The 16,942-nt window shown below is 36.0% G+C and overlaps 1 protein-coding gene and 1 long non-coding RNA gene across 4 annotated transcripts in view; one reads left to right on the top strand and one right to left on the bottom strand.

The window, feature by feature from the left end:
* LOC122242034 overlaps window positions 1-6,288 on the bottom strand; it is a 238,606-nt gene extending 232,318 nt beyond the window's left edge. For both annotated transcript variants that reach the window (XR_006222168.1, XR_006222169.1), the window contains exons 1-2: window positions 6,209-6,288; window positions 4,006-4,097 (exon numbers count right to left, since the gene is read on the bottom strand). This is a non-coding gene — a long non-coding RNA (uncharacterized LOC122242034). The remainder of the gene's footprint in view (window positions 1-4,005; window positions 4,098-6,208) is intronic.
* A 48-nt stretch (window positions 6,289-6,336) lies between these two features.
* On the top strand, window positions 6,337-16,066 carry TTC14 (tetratricopeptide repeat domain 14). 2 transcript variants are annotated; one of them, XM_007094575.3, is made up of 12 exons: window positions 6,342-6,661; window positions 7,154-7,278; window positions 7,383-7,582; window positions 8,519-8,603; window positions 8,779-8,908; window positions 9,184-9,339; window positions 9,749-9,820; window positions 10,223-10,342; window positions 10,446-10,568; window positions 12,567-12,684; window positions 13,611-13,720; window positions 14,549-16,066. In XM_007094575.3, exons 1-12 carry the CDS (start codon window positions 6,501-6,503, stop codon window positions 15,459-15,461), a joined length of 2,313 nt encoding a protein of 770 aa, XP_007094637.2. In that variant the 5' UTR covers window positions 6,342-6,500; the 3' UTR covers window positions 15,462-16,066. The 2 variants fall into 2 exon arrangements, 1 of the variants encoding a protein (XP_007094637.2); XR_446586.3 differs by lacking the exon at window positions 14,549-16,066 and having other exon boundaries at window positions 6,337-6,661; window positions 12,567-13,173; window positions 13,611-13,650.
* The last annotated feature ends 876 nt before the right edge of the window (window positions 16,067-16,942 follow it).

Below are 16,942 nucleotides of genomic sequence, written 5' to 3'. Positions count from 1 at the left end.
ACAGTAGGAACTTACCAGCAATGCAATGTAAAAGGAAAAAAAATTCCATGCAGATTTCATAGAAAAAGACACAGAGTGGCTTAAAGAGAAACATGAAGTTTTAGCACTTGGATTGTTTTTATCATAGCACAGAGAATGTAAAGGGTCCAGGCCCTCAGTTTTAAAGGTGACAAGAGGCTTGGGAGATTAGATGATCTGCCCCCAAGATGCAGCCTGGACTCCTGGGCTAAACTGTTTCCATTATGATAATTCCCTACCTCATCATAAATAGCTGCTGACACTCTTAATCTTCTTGGAGCCAATGAAACCTCATATTTTCATTCTATGCAATGATGAGTAAATTTTAAAATAAAATTATGTTTCCTAAGACACAAGAGATATTTAGTCTTTTATAAAAGTTTTTCCCTTCTGGGGTGCCTGGGTGGCTCAGTTGGTTGAGTGTTCAACTTTGGCTCTGGTCATGACCTCATGGTTCATGGGTTCAAGCCCTACATTGGGTTCTGTGCTGACAGCTCAGAGCCTGGGGCCTGCTTCAGATTCTATGTCTCCCTCTCTCTCTGTCCCTCCCCTGCTCATGTCTCTTTCTCCCTCAAAAATAAACTTTAAAAAAAATTAAAAGTTTTTCTCTTCTATTATAAGCAATAGTTATTTAGTTAACTCCAATCTCTACAGCAGCTGAAGTGATCCTTTTGTAATCAAAGTCATAACACATCTTTCTGCTTAAAACCCTGAAACAATGCCCATTCCGCTAAGAGTAAAAGCCAAGTTCCTCCCATACTCTACAAACCGCACTTTCATGCTATGTTCCTGCCACACTATCTTCCTTGCTGTTCCTCAATACACCACATACCTTCCTGCCTTAGACCTTTGTACTGGCTATTCCCTCAGCCTGAAACTCTTTTTTCCCAGAAAAGCTGAATGACTAATTTTTCACCTCCTTCAAGTCTTTGCTCAAATGTCATCTTCTCAGCGAGACCTGCCCTGATCATTCTATTTAAAACTACTAAACCCATTCCTTTGCACTTCCAGTGCCCCTTTCCCAGATTTATTTTTTTCTATAGGTTTTATCACTCTCCAATATACTACATCATTTACTTATTTATTATGTTTATTGCTCATTGTCTCCCTCCACCAGAATATAATCTCTTGAAAGCAGAAATCTTGATTTTTTTTCACTATTTATAGTCCTAAAATCTGAAACAGTGCCCAACCCTCAATAAATAATTGCCAAATTCATTCATTCATTCATTCATTCAATTAATTGCCGTTAGAAATCAGAGTCTATCTACCAATAATCAAATGTCATTTAATCTTTAACCAGATATTCTAGATCTTCCAACGGATTCCATTAAGGAGGTGGCAATATACTAAAACAATAATACATTTCTAGTCTCTGAAATTCCCCTTTGGTGCTGCCACCAATAAAATAAAAAGGAGTTATGGTTTAAAAATCAAAAGGTAATAAATTTACTCATTTTCAAAGAAATGTCCAAATTACATTAAAAATGAGTATCAAACCAATCCAGAATGTATTGACAAAGAATACTGTTTATTTAACATCAAATTGTCAATTTTTTGTTATAATCCTGACATGTTCCCTGGCATAGTATTCTGAGAAACTGCCACAAAATGAGAATCTAAGAAATGTGTATGTTTGTATCTTTCTAAGCAGTCCTGACAAAGTACCTGAAGATAAGCACACTGACCTATTCCATGTCAGTATTGCACATATCTTTTCAATTGTTTTTTTCCCCATCATGATGGATTTGTTCTGAAATATCTTCATCCTACTCCCAAGTCCTTTTTGTAAACAAATACAAACACACACACACACAAATGGCTGGCTTGGAATAACACTGCAGACAGCCACTGTGTATGGTCCAGTATTCCACAACTCTGGGAGTTCCACATACGTCATACATAGATTATGATGTAAATGTTAACAGTGCAAACACCCCCACTCTTCCCTGGAGTTATGCAATGTTCACCTCCTGGTCTGTTCAGAACTAATCAGCCTAAATTGTAACTAAAAGTAGTGATCTTTCCTCTTGAAAAATTCAAAATTACAGAGCTAATCAATCAAAGATAATGAGATATGAACTAACTCATATTAAAATAGTATCCTCAAAACATTTACCAATAACTAAAATATGGAGAAGGTGTTAGAGACATAACTATCTTAAAATGATTCTACATGGTAGGCCACAAAACTTGTTTAATTGGCAGTAGGTTTTCCGGTGAATGATAGAAAACTTGATATCCACAATGATCTTACAGCACCCTCGTGTGGATAAATATTTGACAATGTTTTTCTTAATGAGATGTGTTAATCTGTGATATGAAAAAAAAAGAGAGAAGGTGGTATAATCCTTTCAAACAAAGACTACTGAATGAGTGAAACCTTATCAGAAGAAGTCTGAATTATTTCCTTAATAATAAAGATGGATTTTTGGCTGATCTAGCCATACTTTCTTTTAGTATTCCTCATTCTTCTTTAAGTTAACCCAAGGTGACTCCAAATATAATTCTAAATAGAACAAAGTGAATTACCTCCTATGGAAGCAAAGTTGCCTCTTGCACCATATGTCTATGAATGAAACCAAGTGGCCCCATTTTAGGGGGAAAAAAGGTTTATGGCTATTGTAACAAGTTAACATAATAATAGATATTTTTAAAGTAAAATAAATTCCACACATGTACATTTACAACTATATCCTTAAAGAACATGGTTTCAGCTAATCCTCTAGATGGTATGGCATGGTAGAAAGAATACTAAGATAATGTGGATTCTAAAGTTCATTTTTGAACAAATTCTCAACCTTTCTATATCTGTTTTTTAATTTTTTAAATGGCAGAGTAGAAACAGCAGAAGTTACTAGTTGGTGGCTTCCTAGTATAGTCAAGATTCTTTTGGTTCCAAACCATAAATTTACTCAAGCTGGCTTAAGCAACAAAAAAGGATTTTCTTAAGAAAAAGAATAGAAAAAATACTGAAAAATTAAAGGGAGGAGTATTAACATACTTATGGTCTTATTTGGTTCTACCCACACTTTCCTGATACAAACATCTCATCCTCAATCTCAGATGAGGATGAGGCTTTTTGAAATTGTTGGGGCGCCTGGGTGGCGCAGTCGGTTAAGCCTCCGACTTCAGCCAGGTCATGATCTCGCGGTCCGTGAGTTCGAGCCCCGCGTCAGGCTCTGGGCTGATGGCTTGGAGCCTGGAGCCTGTTTCCGATTCTGTGTCTCCCTCTCTCTCTGACCCTCCCCCATTCATGCTCTGTCTCTCTCTGTCCCAAAATAAATAAAAAACGTTGAAAAAAAAATTTAAAAAAAATAAAAAATAAAAAAAAATAAATTGTTTACATCAGAGTCAAGAACTACAAAGAACCTGTCTACAGATTTCTTATATAGTCACAGATTATTTGTATAGTCCTTCCCACATGGTAATAAGCAAGTTTCTCAGGTCCAGATAGACTTCATCTTTTGCACACTGTGTCACTAGCAGCTCTGCATGTTATTTTGGGAAACTTGGGGGATCCAAGAAAAGCTACTTTGAGATATGCTGCTTTTGCCCTTGCTTTACATGGCTACCTTGCTCTGGCTAAGTTTTTATGTCCTTTACTAAAAAAAAAAAAAAAAAAAAAAAAAAAATCAGGCATTTAATCTGTGTGTGTGTGTGTGTGTGTGTGTGTGTGTATTCTCACACAGAGGAAATGGGTCTCTTCTCACCAATCTACAGCCTACCTGTAATGATGTATATAACTAAAATGTCCATAACTAAAATAACCCTACCTACCTCAATTTCACACTTGCTGTCTCCAGAACACATCTTGCTTTTTCACATCTCTACTTCTTTAACTATATTACTCCTTCCCACCCCTCCTGGAATGCACTTGCCTCCTCCTCTCCTTCTTACCCCCATCAACTCCCACTACCTCAACCCCCAAGAAAAATAAGGGATCTAAGCAGATACCTAGTAGATGTCCATAACAATAGTACTTACCATGTGTCACATTTCTTCTTATGTCTAATCTTCTATTGGATTGTGCATCACTCAAGAATCAGGAGTATTTTTCATCTTTACATTTCCAGGGCCTAGAGAGTATGTGTTAAGAAATGTACATATGTGTTCATTTAAAATGGAATTTTATATCACAATAAAAATAGGCCCAGGATCTAGACACCAAAGATCTGAATGTCTTGAATCCTTTCCCTCTTTTCCTTCCCATAGTCACATGATGATTCATACTGTTTAATCTGGAAAACTTACTGAAAAGGATTTTTAAAAGATCCTTTTAAAGGTCAAACCGGTAAACAAAAATATTCAAGAAGTGAAAAATAAAGTGTTTTCTTTCTATGTCCACCTTGAGAAATCCTGCATGTGGGACTAGCTTCTCCAAGATGAAAAGCAACTAATCCCCTCACTTCCTCTCCTCACTTCCTCCAGTCCTATGTCAAAGATTCAATGCTCAGTGGCCTCAAAAGTCAAAGGATATATCTATCCCAGCATAAAATTCATTCCAATACATTAGTAACTGTAAAAGGCTTACTCCCATACTGTGATTGTAGTACTTGAGAAGTGAAGAACAAGATTGTCTCTGTCACATAACTACTGTGACTACTTCCATGTAAGGCCAGCCCTAACCAAAGATAAGACCCAGCCTAAGTTTTGATTACACCTGCTTGAAGTTTTTTTTTTCTTTCCCAACATTACTGTGTATACAGCAAGCATTTGATAAATTCCACTCTTGACGAACACTGTTTACCCTCTAAAAGCAGCTACTTACTCCTGTTTTCATGGTTATACCACAGCAATTCTAGCTGTTCAAGACATGGGGTGGTTGGAGTTTACTCTAGTGTTAAAATCAGGAAAAACAGTAGACAGATCCCATAGTGATGAAAACATGTGCTACTCAAGAATGCCTTCACAAAGTGGCCTTCTCAGACTAAGTGCCGCTGTCTGGCATCTGGTTCTCAGACACTGGGCTTCTCAGTCCCTCTGGAGATAATTAGATCCTCAATAACAGATCAACTCTAACTAAAATCATGTATTTAGCAGAATGTCTATATAGTTCATTCTTAGTGGTTGGCTTTCAGTGATAATTCCTGTTTCCTAGTAACAGTCATTCTCTAGAGTTATAGCTTAACACAAGTCAGTCTGTGCCATTGATCAAACTTTCCTGATGTGCCCACAGTGGCTTAAAATTTATTATCTTTTAAACTTGCATTCTTCTTTGTTGCATCCTCTCAAGTCTCAGTAAACTATTTGCCTGGATTTTTCACAAAATAGTGTGGAGTCATACACTATATTCTGGGCTGGGTTTTCTATCCAAGTGGTGAGACAGTGAAAACACATAGCTGGAGAGGAGGTGGAATAACTGCTACCATTTATTTTTGTTCAAGAGGACTTACTAAACTATACATACTTAAGTGGAACAGATTTTAATATATTGAAATAAAGTCATATTATCTCAAAATCAGAGTAAGTTATGTCGTCCATATGAAAAACACTCTTCAGTAATTGTGTCTGTGAAGATGTATTAAGACCTCAGTTTGAATCCTAACTCTAACCTTTTAACAGGTGGGTGGCATTGAGCAATTTGTTGAGACTCTTGGGACTGTGTCCTCAATCTCTAAGGAGAGAGTATATATAATGAGTTAAAGTGGTTAGAAGCTCAAGTCATTAACTAAGGTGCTGGGGGGGAGCCTAAATCACAATTATATTTGAAAATCACTTGAATTACCCACAAAAACAATATATTGACTTAAATACACAGCACTACAAAGTAAATCTAGTGGGCACTAAATCTTTAGACACCACTTAAATAAAGAAATAAAATAGAATCCATGTATGCACAGGTCTACAGCCATTTTAAGCTAACTCTAAAATCATCAGGGTGAATGGAGTATGGATGGACAACACAATTCCAGTGCTTAATAGATGCTAGTATCCTTCCTTTCTTCTGACCTTAGACTACCAGAAAATCTCCCAGAGCAGTCACTCTAATGTGGTTGTATGTGAGACATAGAGAATGACTTATCCTGCGAGCACTCTGAAGGAAGAAACTTTGTAACTCGTATGGGGTTCTCACCCTGGCAATGGCACTTAGAAGCGCCTCACTAAATAAGAGGATGATTTAGAGCCGGGGCCATTTCAACGTAATAACATCACAGAAATTTTGAAAAACTTTCTCACAGTGCACTACCTCGGAGCCGCAGGCAGCCCTTAGCTCAGGAAATGCTTAACCCAGTGCTTCCGGCTTCCGTAGTCTCGCTCCATTTCGCGAGACCGAGGCTGAGCTCCTCCGCGCCGCCGCTTGGGGCGGTCCCGGAACACTTCCGGCAGACAACTGTGTGTCTGTGATGTGGCCTTCCGGCAGTTTCCAGGTTGTTTCCTCAGTCTCGGGGGCCACCAAGCTGAAGTAGTGAGCACCTAACGGGGTGGGGGCGGGGGGCACCTAGCAGCCCACCTGTTACTGGGTCCAGCAATCTCTGGCCATGGACCGGGACCTTCTTCGGCAGTCATTGAATTACCACGGGCCGTCATTGCTCTCCCTTCTCCGGAGCGAACAGCAGGACAACCCGCACTTCCGGAGCCTCCTGGGGTCCGCAGCCGAGCCCGCCCGGGGCCCGCCGCCCCAGCAGCAGTTACAGGGCAGGTAATGGTACGGCGCCGCCTCTGTGAGACGGGGGAGGGGACGCAGGTCAGGGCCCCACTACCGCCTCCGGGTGGCTGAGTCCTGGAGGAGCAGAGCAGCGGCCGCGAACACGTGAGGATTGCCCCGCAGGTGCCAAGGGCTGAATGGCGGAGGGTCCGCGCTGCGGGTGTGAGGGAAAGGCGGGAAGCGGACTGAACTTTTTCTTCCGTGCTGGCTAGCGGAGGCACGGAGTCTTTATCCAAAATCCCTTGGGCTTTCTTCTACACCCCCCCCCTCCCCCGAGCTGCGGGGGCTACTTTTTAACTTTCCCCGCCCTCCATCTACTGGCTGGCGAATGAGGGAATCTCTGATTAAAACTTTTTCTCGCAGGATGTGCGGCCCAGAGCTTAGGATGGATCTGCTTGGGCAATGAAAGCCAAGAGCATAAGCTTGGCCTTGCTAAAAAAGGTTTTACCCATAAGCCAGTTTTCATAAGTTTTGTTTCCTTTTAAGAAAAGAGAAGAGAGTTGACAACATTGAAATACAAAAATTCATTTCCAAAAAAGCAGATTTGCTTTTTGCACTTTCCTGGAAATCAGATGCACCTGCAACTTCTGAAGTCAATGAAGACAATGAAGGTGAGTTTTCTTAAAATATTTTGATTGCGGTTTGGGTTATTTTAATGGCACTTGAGATGAAGCAAAACACAAAGCGGTTGTAATTTTGTTAATTTTTTTTTCAGATGGTTATGCAATCATGCCACCTTTAGAGCAGTTCATGGAGATCCCTAGTATGGACCGGAGAGAGCTGTTTTTCCGAGATATTGAGCGTGGTGATATAGTGATTGGAAGAATTAGTTCCATTCGGGAATTTGGGTTTTTCATGGTGTTGATTTGTTTAGGCAGTGGCATCATAAGAGATATATCCCACTTAGAAATCACAGTAAGTTATTTTTCAGTTATTTGATTGCTTCTGTTTTTGATAAGAGTCATCTCAATGCGAAAATTATGTTTTTGCATCCAGTTATGCTTAAGTGTGCCCTGCTGCCGTAGTTTTGAGAAATAAATATTGGAGAAGAATAAAATACTCTTTCTTTTTGAAAGAACGGTGATATAGTTACTTGCGTAGTTTCCTCCTCCATTTCTGGTTTTGGAGGTTTATTTGGTCCCTTTGGTTGGCAGGGGTAGGGTCCTTCTTTAAATGCTTACAGATATCAGTGGATGTGGTGAGATTCATTGGTGTTCCAGGCTTATTTCTCCTAGCTGAACATGTTCTTAATTATTTAGTATTTGGCATTAGATACTTACGTGTGGACAATTTAGAAACAAATTTCTTATTTCTATAGTTACAGTAGTTAAATGTAAATGGCTTGTGCATTATAATAAGATACTTTGCCCAAGATGAATTGTCTTGAATTTGAGATAATGTGTCAATTTAAAAGGTTTGATATTTGCCGTCTGTCAAGGTAGATGATAGAGGAGGAAAAGCAGAAGGCATCACAGACTGGATGATAGACATAAACTTTGGAGAATTTGCACTTAGTTTTCACTGGAATTCTCCTACTTTCTGAACAGTTTTAGTTTTGTTTTTAACAACCACAAAATACCTATGTGTTTCATAATCCATACTTACATTTGGTTCCTAGAACTGATTGCAAATTTTGTGAGATTTTAGTCTTTGAACTGAACCAGAGAACTTGTTGTACTATGCGCACAGAAGTTGCTTATAATGAAAATCCTTAAATTTAGATTTTAGAGTGTTAGTTTTTTTAATGTTTGTGTCAACTATTAGCTCATTGTACTAAACAACTAGGATAAAAGATGATATTTCTCACCAAAGAATGGAATGTCTGGTATTTTAAAATACTTCTCATTGCAGGCTCTTTGTCCATTAAGAGATGTACCTTCTCACAGTAACCATGGGGATCCTTTATCATATTACCAAACTGGTGACATTATTCGAGGTGATCAGTTTCATCATATTAATAAAAAAGTAACAGTTGTCAGATTTTTATGTTAATTTTGAAAATCTGTCTAATGAGAGTAGTGTTTGGAAAAATATATGTGTTTTTATGTTAGCTTGCATTTTCTTTTTAATCAACTTAGTTTTTTGTTTTGTTTTGTTTTGTTTTGTTTAAGCTGGAATCAAAGATATTGACAGATACCATGAAAAGCTTGCAGTGTCTCTATATAGTTCATCTCTTCCACCACATCTGTCTGGTATCAAATTAGGTGTAATTAGTTCTGAAGAGCTTCCTTTGTACTACAGGTAAGTTATCCATGTTATTTCAACAAATTAATTGCAAAAGTTGCTTGATTAAAAATACCAAATTGTGTCCAACTTGTGACAACAAAGTAGAAAATTAATTTCTCTTATTTCAAAATATGCTCATTTTTATAACCCTTAAGTAAAAGAAACCAAAATAATATTACTGTACCTTTGTGTACAAAAATGATACGAGTTTTATTTAATAGAAATGGAACATGCTAATTATGTTAGTCATTTTTATATTTTTGTTGTATGTGTGTTTTGTTTTTTTTAAGGAAAAGTGTTGAACTAAATAGCAATTCTTTGGAATCCTTTGAAAATGTCATGCAGAGTTCCTTGGGATTTGCTAATCCAGGAGTAGTTGAATTCCTTCTAGGAAAACTAGGAATAGATGAATCTAATCCACCATCTTTAATGCGAGGCTTACAAAGGTATAGTAAATCAGTTATTATTCTTTGAAGTGGTGAAGTAAATGGTGCTGAGATCAAAAGCTATATAACTGAGGGACATATTTGACTATTCTAAGCCTAGCAGCTGCAATATGCTAAAAAGCGAGTGAACTAGATGATCCTATCTCCTGGAATGGAATCTGTTGTGATGATATGTGTAGAGAACGATGCAGAAAGTTTATAAGAATTTTGGGTTAAAAATACTGTTTGACAATAATAGTCATTCCTGAGAGTTTTAAGAATATTCTTTTGTATGTGGAATACAGATTTCTTGCCTGTGATTTACTTTTTCAGAGTTGAATTTTTATCTGTTAGAGTGAAGGATTGTTACCAAAAAAAAAAAAAAAAAAAAAAAAAAGCATATAGTTTGACTTTCATTTTCTTTGAACAGCAAAAATTTCTCTGAAGATGATTTTGCTTCTGCATTGAGAAAGAAACAGTCTGCATCTTGGGCTTTAAAATGGTATGAAAACTTTATCTTTCAACAATTGCATTATCTAGTCTAAAGGTTAGAATAAGGCAGGCATTCTTAAGTCCTTACTAAGACCAAATTTGTTTATAAATGAATTAAAATGATGTGTTTTTGACATTAGCTTTTTTATAGGTGTAAATGGTGCTATAAGCTTAACAGACTTAAGTTTTAACCAATATTTTCCATGTTTTCAAAAGGAATCAGTATATTGATATATGGATTCATAGATATTTGTTATAAAGTTATTGAAAGGCAAAATACTCTCTATGTATACTGAGAGTATTGCAGACTAAATATTAGCCAAATTAGATTGGTTTTAAAAGTTTATCAATGCTAACATTATGTTTGGATATTCTGAGAAATGCATGTGACGGTTTACAAATGTCTTTTTAGTGTGAAGATTGGAGTTGATTATTTTAAGGTTGGACGCCACGTAGATGCTATGAATGAATATAATAAGGCTCTGGAAATAGACAAACAAAATGTGGAAGCTTTGGTGGCTCGTGGAGCATTGTAAGTGGATCATGGCTTTTAAGGAATATTTATAAGGTAAATGAATATAAGATTTACTAATAGTTCAGAAGATAAATTCCTCTAATTTATTTCACGTCTCTAGATATGCAACAAAAGGAAGTCTGAACAAAGCAATAGAAGATTTTGAGCTTGCATTGGAAAACTGTCCAACTCATAGGAATGCAAGAAAATACCTCTGTCAGACACTTGTTGAAAGAGGAGGGCAGTAAGTGTCGAATTTTTTTTAATATTAAGTAGAGATCTAATACTCAAGCAGCTACTATAAAATCTTAAACTTAATGTAAGGAAGTAGCATCTTTAACTCACTTAATTCAGAACACTCTTAATTTCAATTTTGGTTGAAAATGTTTTTTAAATATAGTCCTTTTTAAGCCTTTTAGTGTTTTTTCCCTTATTACTGAGGTTATGATAGGAGGTTGGAGATATTTTAGTGTCTTGAGTTCATTGTTCTGAGTATCTATTCTCCTTATATAGAAATATAAATGTGAAGGTCCAAAAATAAGGGAAGTACTCTTTTCTTGGACACACACACAAGAGGGTTTTTTTTTAATAGAGAGGAATTGGATTTTTAATTTATTTCATCATTCCAGTGGTATAATGCCAGAAGTATGAATTGAGAATTCTGTAGTTAGTTGTGAATAATATTTTGCCATTATATTCAGCTTATTGCTCTGCTCTGTGCAGTAAAATCCACAAACTCAGATTAAATGGAAGAGCAAATCATTAAGAACAAACCCTATAACTTAAGTTACTATCTTGAGATGCTGGCATACTACTTTGCATAGTTGTATCATAAATATTGAATGACTAACAGGCTAGTCTAATTTATAAAATGTGAAGAAATGTAATATTCCAATATAAATATTTTTGGTTATAGCCTACTTTACCAACTAAAAACTGATTTGTTATTAGTAGCATCTTTTTGCAACTAATTTTTTAAATAAAATTATCACTTTTCTGTTTCATGAATTTGTTTTATTAATCCAGTTTGTATGATCATTCCATAATTCTAAATTAAAGAGATTTGCAATATTTGTTTTCAACTCAAGAACTTCTTTTTGTACCGAAGTGACTGAAGCACCTTTTTACTTTCTCATTAGGTAGACAGCTACTTAAATATGGTTATCTTATTACCCACATATTGGTGTTTAAATGAGTGGATGGCAACATCATCTATATGTTATCCAAGCCAAAAATGTTGATAGCCTTGAACTGGTCCCTTAATGCCCATATCCAGTGATACAGAAGTGATCCCATTGAAGCCATTGGGTTTTGGGTTTTGTTCTGTTTCACAGTAATTACTTTTTCCTACTTTTGAAAAACCGAAAGTACTTTGCAAATCCTTTCTGCTTTGTATCCACCCTTTCTAATTCTGATTTTTCATAGTGTAGACATGACTGTAATCTAATACTTCTTTCTGAAGGCTACTTGTAATGTACATGTATACATTGGTATTTCCAACTTCATTAGTGAATATTCTGGGAAAATTTTTCATAAACTATTGGAAAAGCCAACCTATGTAATTTTTTTTTAAATATTTATTTTGAGAAAGAGAGAAGCAGAGAAAGAATCCCAAGCAGCCCCTATGCTGTCAGCACACAGAGCCTGATGTGGGGCTTGATCCCAAGAACCTCAAGATCATGTCCTAAGCCAAAATCAAGAGTCAGACTCTTAACCAACTGAGCCACCCAAGTGCACCCAACCTATATAATTCTATTCTAAAGCTCAAGATTATACTAAATTTATTGAAGACATTGGCTGATAATGTGTTTTCATGTATCAGACTAAAATCCCAATGCTGGACCTACATTTGGCTTTAGTTACCAGTAATGGAGTCCAGTATTTTTTTCTGTAATACAGTATCATTAACTGTAGTCACCAGGGTGTACATTACATCCCCAGGACTTATTTATCTTTTAATTGGAAGATGGTACATTTTTACCACCTTCACCCATTTCACCAACGCCACCCTCCCCAACCCCGTATATCCACCAATCTGTTCTCCATATCTGAGTTGACTTTTTTTGGTTTATGTGGTCTTTTTACCAAAGAAATAGTAAAAAGTACCTGATTTAAGTACTGCTTAGTTTGGAAAATGATTTGCTAAAAAATTTTTCTTTAAGTTCTGTCATAAATCTCTGACCTGTATAAATAAGGAATTTTTTGTTTTTGCAGAAAGCTAAACCTTTTGTTTCAAATTTAGGTTAGAAGAAGAAGAAAAGTTTTTAAATGCTGAAAGTTACTATAAGAAAGCTTTGGCTTTGGATGAGACTTTTAAAGATGCAGAGGATGCTTTGCAGAAGCTTCATAAATATATGCAGGTGATTCTTTATTTCCTCTTAGAAATTTAGTGATATTTGAAATTAATGCCAAAACTTAACTTTCTTCTCGGGAAAACTATTCTAGATTACTTAGTAAGACGTTATAAAAAATTTCTTTTTAGATACAGCTTTTCCTAATTGGGTTTGACATTGCTTCATAGTACTTAAAAGTAAAAATAGTCCTATGAGAAAATTCCTACTGCCTATGTGTGGTATGTAGTTTTGGGAATTGTCCTTGTAGTGAGCTTTCCTGATGGTTACAAATTCAGTGTTGTTGTAATTGAGTTAATTATAAAAACCTCTTTGAGAAATATTTTAAACTGCCTTTTCCTGTAATACTGATGATAATGTTTTCTCATGCATTTTCTTCTGAATTGGACCATTGCTGCTGTGTCTGTGACATCTGGTGCTGCTCATCCCCATCCTCAAACTGGAAAATGATTTCTTATGTAATCATGCATCCAACTGGGCTGTGCTATTTTTTAAATGGTTTGTATTTGAACATGGTGATTCCCCCCACAATTCACCTTAATGGAATTTATTTGAATTTTATTTATAAAATTTGTGTCCTGTCTAAATTTTTCAATTTTTTAAAAAATATTTTTTCATGTATTTTATTATATATTTTATTTTTTCCCTTTCTTGCACTCTGGGTCATGGGTACCAATGCGATGGCTTCCCCTTTTTTCATGGAATACCAACTGCAATATGGTCCTCAATGTTACTCTGGCTCTTCCAATGATTAATGCCAAACACCTGTATGATTAATTTTTATATTAAAAATATTTCTTTAATGCTGGATATATGGTGATTTGGGTATACCCCATTTGATTTCTGGCTTGGGGGGGGTGGTCTTTTGAAAACTGGGTTTTATGTATTCTGCTATTTTTAACGTGTGGTTTTTTCCGATATCTGGGTTCCAAAAGAAATCTTTGGAATTAAGAGAAAAACAAGCTGAAAAGGAAGAAAAGCAGAAAACAAAGAAAATAGAAACAAGCGCAGAAAAGTTGCGTAAGCTCTTAAAAGAGGAGAAAAGGTAAACTATAACATTCAGTATTTTTTAACTTAAAGCAACTACTGAGTTGAACCAAAGTGCCATATGGAAGCAATGTAAGTAAAAAAAAAAAGTGTTGAGTTATAATCAGTGATACTTTGTAAGTATGTATACCACAAGTTTTTCTGTAAAAGAAATTAAGCAAAGTGGAATCTGAAGGTAGAATTCTGCAAACAAACAATAAATAAAATATATAAGTTATTTTAATTGCCTGTATTTTAGAAATGTTTTAGAACTACAGCAGTGGTTCTCAACTGGGGGCAGCTTTAACTCCGCCCTCTCCCCCTGGAGACATATTTTGGTCATCATAACTGGGAAGTGGTACTAGCATATAATGGCTAGAAGTCAAGGATGCTGCTGAACATCCTACAGCATACCCCGCCCCCCACCATCATTCTACCTCCCCAACAAAGAATTATTCAGGTGTTGAAAATGTCAATAGTGTTAAGGTGGAGAAACCACATATATTACAGCTAGCTGGATATAAGACTTCAGTTCTATCCTTTGTGTGTTCAGATGGGCTTAAGTTTTTTAGATAATGTTGGAAATGTAACTATGCCTTCAGAAATGATGGATTTACTTTCATTGACAACTGTCTACCCAGTATTTTTTCCCAAAAGTCATGCCTCCTGGTAAAATTGGACCTTGTAGTAACTAAGATTATTATAGTAATTGCTTATCTAAGCCACAGATTTTAGGAAACCTTTAAGGAGAACTAACAATAGAACTTTAAAATAGAACCAGAATCTTTATGAATAATTAAGAAACATTCTTGTACTTAACATCTGATGGGTTAACTGTATTTTTTAGGCTAAAGAAGAAAAGAAGAAAATCAACTTCTTCCTCTTCAAGTGTTTCTTCTGCTGATGAATCTGGTTCTTCTTCATCATCTTCTTCCTCTTCTGGTCACAAAAGGCATAAGAAACATAGGAGGAACCGTTCAGAGTCTTCTCGAAGTTCCAAAAGGCATTTAGCTAATAAGGCATCCTCAAGTCAGATAGATCAGAATAGGAAAGATGAGTTCTTCCCAGTTCCAACCAATACTTTAGCATCTTTTCTTAACCAAAAACAAGAAGTGGAAAAACTACTGGAAAAGCAGGATAGGTTACCATATCAAAAGAAACAGGTAAAAGAGAAAGATAGATGCCCTGTCTCTTCATCTTCGATTGAAATTCCGGATGATTTTGGAGGTAGGTCTGAAGATCCAAGAGATTTTTATTCTCAGGCAAGTAGTAGCAAAGCAGAAAAACCATATAAATCAGAAAAACATTTCTCCAGTAGAAGAGATTCCTCAGATTCCTTTTATAGGAATTCAGAGGACAAGGTGAAAATTTATGGTTACAGAAGATTTGAAAAAGATACAGAGGGAAGAAAAGAACACTATAGAAGGTGGGAGCCAGGTTCCATGAGGCATTCCACTTCACCAGCCAGCTCAGACTACTCTTATAAATCGGTTGAAAAATATAAAAAATATACTTATTCTGGATCACGTGATTTTGGTAGACATGAACAAAGAAACCAGTTAAATAAAAATCAAGGAGAATATGAAATAGAGGATACTTATGAGGAGGACATTAAAACAGAGGCTCCAGAAACAGATGGACTAAATAGCAAAGAGCAGTCAGAAAGTGGAGTTAAAAAAAATTTACCTCAAAATTTACTCAATATATTTAATCAGATAGCTGCATTTGAAAAAGAAAAAGGAAATAAGCCAAAAAATTAATATGCCAAGGGAATCAGCACTCTTACACAAAAGGCTGTTAATGAAAGTTTTGGGTCTTTTATTTAAGTCCAGTGCAGAAATCTCCACTCCAAAAGCTATTTTATTTGTAGAGATTGCAGAAAGCAAATGCTTTTCAGCTATTCTCAAAATATATTTGTTTCAGTTGTGGGTGTCCTCACAGCTTGATTTTTAGGCTTTTCATGTATATGTTTCTGTACAGTATTTCTTACTGTGATGATTTAAACTTCACCTAAAGATAATTCTCATAGTATTGCTTCTTCACTGTATTAAAGTACATGAGAATTCCTTGAGTCCACCTTATCCTGCTGTTTGAGAGAAAATTAAATTTATTCATTGAACACTTGGATTGTTTTCTTCAAAAATTATTTAACGGTCGTTTCTGTTAAATTCTTTTCCCTCAGCTTTTGAAAGAGATCTACAGTATTTGTTCTTCAGGTGCCATTTTTTATTGATCATTTGAGTAACAATTTTTTGTAGAACTCCTAAGATTATATTGCAGATTATCTGTCTTGCCTAAATGACCTCTGAAGCTTGACTTAATATGATTTGTGTACCAGCTTAGGAATAAAGCCATGAAAACTGAATAGGGGCTGATTTTGCTTATTTCTCTCTCTTTTTTTTTTTTTTTTTAAACCTTGTTAACAGTATAGCCCTAAGAAATTTCTTAACTTTAAATATTGGCAAGACCCTTAGAGTCTATGTTCCAAGCAAGAATAGATCAGAATAAAAAGAATCCTTTTAGCAAAAACAGCAGTGGCAAGAGAAGCACACTGTAAATCTGCTTTTCTCCTAAGAGAAAGAAAATTCAGAAACCGTCCTAGTACTGCATGTGTGCAGCTGGGAAGGCACTGGGCATGTTTTTAATTAACCTAGAACTGGCCTGCATTTCTTCTTAATATCTCTCTCCTAATAATGCTTCCCTTGATGCCTCCTTTCGTAGGTCTGAATAAATGAGTAGGCCGACAAAGTCTGGTTTTACTCAGAATAAACTCTAGCAACTAGAGCTGAAGAAGTGACTTGGATCTAAAGATCCTCCCAAATTTGAAAACAGATTTGGAGATAGAGATAGGAGTCATTGTTGTTGATTTATAATGGTCTTTAGAATCTTTCCAATTTCAGATTCTAGACGCTGTAAATGACAACAGACCTTTAATGCTATCACTCTAAGTCACTCTTACTAGGTATGTACTATTTGTGGCTTTCAGACTTCAGCACTGGGGGCCTAATGAAAAAGCTACAGTTGTTTTGCAATGGAATAGAGAAAAACTGGTCAAAAATCATGGTTGATAGCAGTAGAAAGGTTACTCATGCATTCATCTTTGTACAAGAAACTCATCTTAAGAGTCTGGTTCTTTCTGTGTACCTCCTTTATCATCCATACATAGTCCTACATAGTGGTTTTTGTAAAGCATGAAAACTATCTCTTAAATAGTCTTTGACCTTTAGGAATTGCTAGTACA

Source organism: Panthera tigris, chromosome C2 (assembly GCF_018350195.1).
Source record: "Panthera tigris isolate Pti1 chromosome C2, P.tigris_Pti1_mat1.1, whole genome shotgun sequence".
NCBI lineage: Eukaryota > Metazoa > Chordata > Mammalia > Carnivora > Felidae > Panthera > Panthera tigris.
The sequence above is the reverse complement of the archived record's forward strand: the minus strand, read 5'-3'. Positions and strand labels throughout refer to the sequence as shown.

Coding starts and splice junctions, on each gene's coding strand:
- TTC14 (XM_007094575.3), top strand. CDS start 6,501: ATGGACCGGGACCTTCTTCGGCAGTCATTGAATTACCACGGGCCGTCA. Junction 7,583..8,518: donor TATCCCACTTAGAAATCACA/GTAAGTTATTTT, acceptor TTCTCATTGCAG/GCTCTTTGTCCATTAAGAGA. Junction 9,340..9,748: donor TTAATGCGAGGCTTACAAAG/GTATAGTAAATC, acceptor TTCTTTGAACAG/CAAAAATTTCTCTGAAGATG.